This window comes from Dreissena polymorpha, chromosome 4 (assembly GCF_020536995.1).
Source record: "Dreissena polymorpha isolate Duluth1 chromosome 4, UMN_Dpol_1.0, whole genome shotgun sequence".
Lineage (NCBI taxonomy): Eukaryota > Metazoa > Mollusca > Bivalvia > Myida > Dreissenidae > Dreissena > Dreissena polymorpha.
In genome coordinates, this window is record NC_068358.1 from 96,199,161 (window position 1) to 96,207,763 (window position 8,603).

At 36.6% G+C, this 8,603-nt stretch overlaps 1 protein-coding gene across 1 annotated transcript; it reads left to right on the forward strand.

Annotated features, from left to right (window-relative positions):
• The first annotated feature begins 847 nt into the window (after positions 1–847).
• On the forward strand, positions 848–8,131 carry LOC127878637 (aldehyde dehydrogenase, cytosolic 2-like). Its single transcript, XM_052425164.1, has 4 exons — positions 848–865; positions 3,231–3,395; positions 5,901–6,058; positions 8,104–8,131. Exons 1-4 carry the CDS (start codon positions 848–850, stop codon positions 8,129–8,131), a joined length of 369 nt encoding a protein of 122 aa, XP_052281124.1.
• Positions 8,132–8,603: the final 472 nt, after the last annotated feature.

Genomic DNA, 8,603 nt, shown 5'->3' on the forward strand with positions numbered 1-8,603 from the left:
GCAATATTGAAGATCGCAACTTCATATTTGGCATGCATGTGTATCTCATGGAGCTGCACATTTTGAGTGGTTAATAAATAAAGGTCAAGGTCATCCTTCAAGGTCAAAGGTCAAATATCCTTTTTTTTAAACTTTAACCTTCGTTAAATTTTGGTCATAACTTTTTTAATATTGAACATAGCAACTTCATATTTGGCATGCTTGTGTATCTTGTGGAGCTGCACATTTTGAGTGGTGAAAGGTCAATGTCATCCTTCAAGGTCAAAGGTCAAATTTATGGCTTCAAAGCGGCGCAATAGGGGGCATTGTCTTTCTGACAAACACATCTCTTGTTTTTATTATGAAGGAAGTAAGATAAATGTTATCATGTCACCCACATTGATGACCGTTGTACACCGGTGCTGGAGTCCATTTGGTATCTTCTGCTTGAGGTTTTTGCCACACTATGAAAAATCAGGACATGTATGTTGTACGTACATAGGTGTGTTCTCTGCTATTGTTCAAACACCAGACTATCAAGGACCATGATCGCAGTTGTGCGGCTGTCTCCGAACCTTTGCTGGTGGTAACAATAAACAACTTTGTTTTCAGATTGATTTGTTCATGCACTTCCATAACAGATGAGCATAGACAGTTACACAAAACAACCTGGTTACAGTTTGATTTTTTACTTCCATAACAGATGAGCACATAGATGGTTACACAAAACAACCTGGTTACAGTTTGATTTGTCACTTCCATAACAGATGAGTACATAGACCGTGCAAACATGGTTTACATGGACTGACATGTTGGAAACAGGGCTGATACTAGGACTATCACATAAGATCTCTGAATAACAAGGCAGATGCTGGAGATGGACAAGGTGCTGACAAGGACCTTCTCAGTGCAAGCATTGTGAAAACACGGAGTATCATAGAGGAACATGAAATAACACGGACAATGACTGATGTTCATGTAAATACTGGGAAGTTGATAATTGATGATATTTCTCCGGTCTAACGCAACGCAAAATGGGCGATCAGATGCTGATGTGATGCCAGCTTCTACTGCAAGTTGAAAGCAGTATCATGGTTACTAAAGTTAAGCTACGACAAAGAAATAGAGAAGATATGATAAAGATTGTTTCTGCATCTGTGAATTGAATGAAAAGGAAAAGCTTCTGGTTCAGAAAAAGGCTCGCCAGAAGACCAGGCATTTGTCAATACGACAGCTGATGAATGAATGAACTTATAAGAAGACAGCAAGGGCTTATTTAAGTATGCTCCCTTTGAAAAAGAGGGGGTATATTGCATTGCTGGATATCGGTCGGTCTGTATGTTGCTATACCAGTTCATTCCGATCAATAACTCGTCCATGAATTAACTGATTGGCTTGATACTTCACATGTCCATTGGCCTTGGACAATAGATAACCCCTATTGAATTTTGGGTCAGTCAAAGGTCATTGTCAAAGTAAGTGTGAAAATCGTTTCCGATCAATAACTCATCAACAAATTGACTGATTGGCTTGATACTTCACATGTGCATTTGCCTTGGACAGTAGATGACCCCTTTTGAAATTGGGGTCGCTAGGTCAAAGGTCAAGGTCATCGTCAAAATAAGCGTGAAAATCGTTTCCGAACAGTTACTCATCAACGAATTGACTGATTGGTTTGATACTAAATCACATGTGCATTGGCCTTGGACAGCGATCGGGAGATCACGGGTTCGATCCCCACCGTGGGAGAGTTCTTTAGATCTCCCCCAAAGACACCAAGTACTGGTTCTAGGCCCAGAAACCGGACTCAAGAGCGTTTATATAAGCCTAAGGCTTCCGATGCAATCAAGCTAAAATAAATAGGTTAAAACTAAACTAATTATTAATTTATTAATTAGCTAAGTCATTTAGAGATTAAAGGCCTTCCCAGAGCTTGCTAGAAAATAATTATTGTTTATGTTCAACATCCTAAATATCTTCACATGTAGTTCAACAAACTCATTACTACAAAACTAGAGCTTTGTTACAAGCTAAAACCCTAGCAATGCTCTGTCAGCTGAGCTAAAGGGAAAATATCGGAAATGCCTGGATTACTGGGGATAAAAAGCACACATCTACACATATTTGAAGTTTCAATGTAATTGCGTTAAAAATATGGAGGAAGGTCACTTAATAAACATATGCAGACTGCCAGACAGGCCCACTTATAAGCCAAATAAGTGAATTTCGTACAGGATAATCTGCCCTGCATTCATTAAAGAATTATCTGCCCTGATGCTCTTACAGAATTATCTTCCCTACAGTTACTACAGAATCATCTAACATGCTTTTTCTACAGAATTATATGCATTGCAGTCACTACAGAATGTTCACTTAATAGAATTATATGACCTGCATGAATTACAGAATTATTTGCTCGTCTGTGACTACAGAAATATTTGATAAATCACGAATGAATTATCTTCCCTGCAATAACTTTTGAATTTTCTGCTCTATTCTATAAAGTTGTGCTGCTGCCATCGGTTTTCGAACTGCATGATAAAATATTCTTCCAATCATTTGGCGTTTTAGGATGTAGAATTTCTTTGTCAGCACATTCTACTGAAAATGTTTGTCGCGTACATTGTATTGTTTCTGCACCTGTTATCTTTTCTCTGGATAAATCGGCTAACAAGTTTGTCAGTTCCACATAGTAAACTCTTAAAACTATAGACTGTGCGTCAATACATCCATGTATTGTTCAACATAAAAAAATTAACAAGCAGTCTGAATCAATACCAGTAAGAACCGGTCATCAAGGCAAAGCATACTGGCTGGTGTGAAAATTAAAAAAAGGTGAAACAGAACATCTTATTGGCTTAGATAAACAGTTGACACTGATTTGTCCCTTAACGGTCAACAGATTTACCACTTTTTCCTCTAAGTGGTTGCTTTATTGAAGATTTGGACATCAAAATACACACAATTCTGTGGCTGCTGGTCGCGTAAGACCAAAGCCGCTGTATACAGAATCAAATTATAGCGTAAACGCTCCCCGGGAGGATTCAAGGTGGTCGCATAAGACAAAGGTCGCTTAATTCAAACTTGGTTGCATGCAAAAGATTGACTGCTCTGAAATTTATATTCAAACACAAAAGCTCTTGTTATATGAGTATGAAACATATCACACAGCTCAGCTATATATAATTATATGACTATGAATTATTTCTCATACTACTTAGCTTTACATAATTATTTGAAATCTCTGTCAGATCGACGAGGAGAAGTTTAACAAGATCCTGGGTCTGATAGAGTCTGGCAAGCAGCAGGGAGCCAGTCTACAGTGTGGAGGGGAAAGTCAATGGGACACGGGGTACTTCGTCAAGCCAACCGTCTTCTCTGATGCCACGGATGACATGCGCATTGCTAAGGAGGAGGTATATCATACAATAAAGAATAAAGTGTCGTTCCTGATTAGCCTATGCAGTAAATCCCTGATTTGCCTTTGCTTACTGCATAGGCTAATCTGGGAGGACACTTTGCAAACACCAACCTTTCTATGCCCCCGTATCGAATGATCGGGGGTATATTGTTTTAGGCCTGTCTGTCTGTCTGTCATTATATATGTGTGTTTGTGTGTCTGTCATAAAACTTTAACCTTGGTCATAATTGCAATATTGAAGATAGCAACTTGTGGCATGCATGTATATCTCATAGAGCTGCACATTTTGAGTGGTGAAAGGTCAAGGTCATCCTTCAAGGTCATAGGTCAAATATATGGCTTTAAAGCGGTGCAGTGGGGAGCATTATGTTTCAAAAACACAGCTCTTGTTTAAACAGAGAGTGGTTCATATCTATTAAGAAGACAGTGAGATAAAACATGCTAAATTTCTGGGATCTGGTCAATAATTTGTTTAATATAATAAACACAAAGTAAAACTTCAGCTACACCGTCAGCAGAGAAACCTTATTATATCAAGGGGTCCTTTATTAATGTCAAGGTACCGATACAGAAACAGTGAGATAAAAAGTGAATGAGCAGAGCTTGATGAAAATGGGGCTTCATATATGTGCATCAAGTGTCGTCCCGGATTAACCTAATCAAAATGCACATGCTTATAAAGAAGAAAACTTTCTTCTTTTATGAAATTTTTGCTTTAAGGAAGTCTCTTCAAAATATTTATCCAGTCTAGGGGGAAATTATTTTACCTGATTAGCCTGTGCATTCTGCACAAGTAAATCTGAGATGACACATTAAGCACATTTATTGTCCCCTACCGATGAAACCGGTGGGGACTTTTGGTTTGCACTCTGTCTGTCACACTTCTTTGATCCTGCGATAACTTTAAAAGTTCATCATATTTTTTCATGAAACTTGAAACATGGTTGGCAATATGGAGATTATGCATGTCATTTAATTTTGTTCCAACGTCAAGAATTCTGGTTGCTATGGCAACAAATAGACTAGAAATATTGCTGAAAATGGCGGATCCGGCGATAACTTTAAAAGTTCTTCATATTTTTTCATGAAACTTGAAACATGGATAGATGGCAATATGGAGATAATGCACGTCATATCATTTTGTTTCTACGTCAAGAATTCTGGTTGCTATGGCAACAAAAAATGGACTAGAAATATTAACAAATTGACTAGAAATATTGCTGAAAATAGTGGGTCCTGAGATAACTTTTAAAGTTCTTCATAATTTTTCATGAAACATGATAAATGGACAGATGGCAATATGGAGATTATGCACGTCATTTCATTTTGTTCCTACGTCAGGAATTCTGGTTGCTATGGCAACAAATACACTAGACATATTGCTGAAAATGGTGGAGTTTCACCGGTTGGGGACGTATATTGCTCGGCAATAGTCTTGTTTAACCTCGTTTTCCCCGAGCACAGCTCATGTGTATTAGACAACACATACATGTACTCAACAACAAAAAAAGAAAGAAATATAACTGGGATAGTTGCGAGGAACTGTCATTGTTGAGGGATTTAACAGGTTTTAAGGAGCTATAAATCTCACACTGAATTATTTACAAAACTTTACCACATCGCATCAAGCTCTTGAGTAAAGAAAGAGGATACTATACAGCTGCATGAAAACCTAAAATATGGTCGTCAGCATCATGAACAGGTTCTGTACTAAATTTTTATAAATGGTACCACCTGGATTAAAAGGGGCAATGCCCCAGCGGGGGTCACATTGTAAACATAGACTACATTAATAGAAAAGTGGCTTTTTTACTGAAATCACTGAATCAATGTGTTCTCTGAAATCACAGAATTAAAGTAGGGCTAAAACATGAGAATAGAAGTTTTCTAACAAAGTAATTCAAACCTTGACCAAGTGGTAAAATAGGTCGCATGCAGTAGGTAACTTTATCGTGTGCTGAGTGAAAAGTTATAAAAATATTTTTTTTCAAACCAAGATCACTCAAATATCACAATGGGAATTCAGATAATATGTTTGGGGCTATCACAGCCCTATTTTAACTGGTTGTGTGTGCTCAAGTAAAACGTAAAAGAACATTTGTTGCTTTTAACGAATGATTGAATATTTATTTCACTAGTGGCTATTGATATTGCATGTGGTTCAAGAAACATTTATAAGTATCTTATTCTCAACATTTTTACCCTCTGATATTTTAGCCAGATTGTATTCCAGCATTTCAGTCAGTTCAAAACTTCTCTCAACAATGTTTGCCTTCAGATTTTTGGGCTTCTGTTTAAATTTTTGTCTTGACATTGTTTGCCTCCAGATATTATTGGCCAGCCTGATAGATACAGTATTCTAGCATTTGAGTGTGTTTAAATCGTTTTCTCTACATATTTTGCCTTCAGATATTTTGGCCTGTTCAAATCAATTTCTGAACAATTTGTCTTGCCCATATTTGGACCATTTCAATCATTTTCTTGACATTTTTGTCCTCAGATATTTGGTCCAGTTCAGTCGATCCTGAAGTTCAAGGACATTGACGAGGTGATAGAGCGCGCCAACAACACATCATACGGTCTGGCAGCAGGTGTCATGACCCGCGATATCAACAAGGCACTGAAGATATCACAGAACCTCGATATAGGCTCTGTGTGGTGAGGAGAATAATATTTCACAGAACAAAACAACTATTGTATTCACTTAAGCATATTACAGCTTATCGTGATAACAAATTCATATTATTTTACATGCATGCCTTAAATAATTAGTAATTAACATACTAATAATCAGCAAATAATAATATTAGCCTCGTTCAGGGAAAACTGGGCTTAATTCATGTGTGCGTAAAGTGTCGTCCAAGATCAGCATGTGTAGTCCGCACAGGCTAATCGAGGACGACACTTTCCGCCTTTGGCTAGGTTTTCTTTTAGAAGAAACTTCCTTTTACCAAATAATTCAAATTTTCTTGCCCAAGCTTTTGGAATATCTCGTTTACGCTTAAGGATGAGATCTTAACTATTTTAGGTCTCTTGAAATGCTGTTTTACGTTTTCTCTCCTGCTTGTGCAAGGTCATGGCTAATGGGCCAGATTACACCAGGAAAACCATATTGCACTTGTTGTCCCCTACCGGTGAAACCGGAGGGGACTTATGGTTTGCGCTCTGTGTGTCCGTCAGTCAGTCAGTCTGTCACACGTTTCTGGATCCTGCGATAACTTTAAAAGTTCTTCATATTTTTTCATGAAACTTGAAACATGGATAGATGGCAATATGGAGATTATTCACGTCAGTTCATTTTGTTCCTACGTCAAAAATTCTGGTTGCTATGGCAACAAATATTCCACACACAAAAAAAAATCTGACAATGGTGGAGTTTCACCGGTAGGGGACCATATTGCTTGACAATAGTCTTGTTTCATCTGATTTCCTGTCAGACATTGTACGACATTGTTGAGATGGGTAGGGGAGTATTCTTTGTCTCGTCACTAATTCTAGTTATTGCTATAAAATGCAGTTGTTAACCATTATTTATTAATTTTCAGGAGAGAATATGCTCTTCATGAGTATACTGAAATCAAGACGGTATGTATAGTTGTTTTTAACCAGATCAGTGTTTTCCTACCTAATAATGTAAGTTTCCACAACCTTTAAGGCTTGACTATTGACCAGTGAAAGCAAAATAAGGCCTGACTATTGACCAGTGAAGGCGAAATAAGGCCTGACTATTGACCAGTGAAGGCAAAATAAGGCCTGACTATTGACCAAGGATCATCAAGAGTCTTGATAATCAGCTAATAAATTCAAAAAGACAACAATGTACCAATGAACACAAAAATGCTGTATAACTGACCCATGAACACCAAAAGGCTTGATAGCTTATCAAAAAATTCTTGGCCATTGACCAATTAACACAAAAAAGTAAATAGTAAAAGTAAATGTACCAATGATCCCAAAGAGGCTTGGCAGTAATGTACCACTGTCATTACCAGTAATGCAAAAGATATTTGACAATTTTTATTGATCGATGAACAAATAGAGGCTGGATAATTGACCAATAAATAGAAGTATGACAAAAAATGACTTTTCAATTTACCACAGAAGGAAGTTTGCCAAATATGCTTGAGTATCGGTATTGAAAATGCACAGAAAGATGCAGAATTTGACAAGTAAACTTCACTACAAAAGCACTTCAAAATTGAATAAAATCAATCTTTTAACAGAAAGATTCTTGACAAATTTCACATTATGTTTTTCAAAAACAGATGATGTTCGATTAGTAACGACCATGCCCTCACATCTGTTAGACACTTTAACTTGCTGGTATATATATCTTTTTGGTATATTTCAGGTGGCTATAAACTTCCCAGAGAAGTACTTGTAGTGAGCGTTTTCTGCAGCTAAGTGATTTTTCCATATTTTTTATTATTTACTTATACGCAGAGTTTTGCCATTTACATTCCAGAAAATCAATGTTTTGATTTGTTGATAAAATTTTTTTATGAAATAAGCAATTATTCATTCTGTATGTAAGAGCAGTGTGTTCTTCTGTTTAAGTGGACATTCTACTTTGTTTTGTATATTTTCACTTTTGTTTTCTGGTTGCAGTTAAATTTTGTAAGTTTTGCGAGAAAGATAGTTTAGTGTGTGTAATTGTTTATAATAAAATACTAAGAATTTTCATGTTGTGTAATGTATTTTAGGATTGCTCTTGACAACAGCGCGGACTAGTTTAAGAAAGCGCAATTAATAGGCACAACACACATTTTTTACATTTTTTCCCTCTAAAAGAACATTTGCTTTTCTTTTTTTCTCACAAATTTGTGCCAAAATCTGTAGAGAAACCGACGTGTAAATAATGATAAAATGGATTTTTAGATAAAATCATTTTTGGAACGAAGGTTGCATGATATATTTCTCATCGTTATTTTGCAGCTGTGCTGCCAACATGCATACAAATATATTTCACCAAATGTCGAACCGAAACAAGCCGGATTTTTTAAAAATCACTGCTTTCTACCGCAGAAAGCGGCACAAGCTACTTATTGTACGAATTCATTGAACACAATCTCACTTAATTGTGTAAAAGTCAGTTGACAAATTCATTTTCTTTTTTGATTTAATAAATCAAATTCCATGGTACCGGTATTTTCAAATATATACCTTATTCGGGTCTAAACTTATATATAGGCACGCACAACAT

What these genes read in the sequence shown, in the direction of transcription:
- LOC127878637 (XM_052425164.1), top strand. An exon ending in TGCGCATTGCTAAGGAGGAG is followed by an intron (nt 3,396 to 5,900) that starts GTATATCATACA and finishes TTTTGTCCTCAG; the next exon opens with ATATTTGGTCCAGTTCAGTC. An exon ending in CTCGATATAGGCTCTGTGTG is followed by an intron (nt 6,059 to 8,103) that starts GTGAGGAGAATA and finishes AATGTATTTTAG; the next exon opens with GATTGCTCTTGACAACAGCG.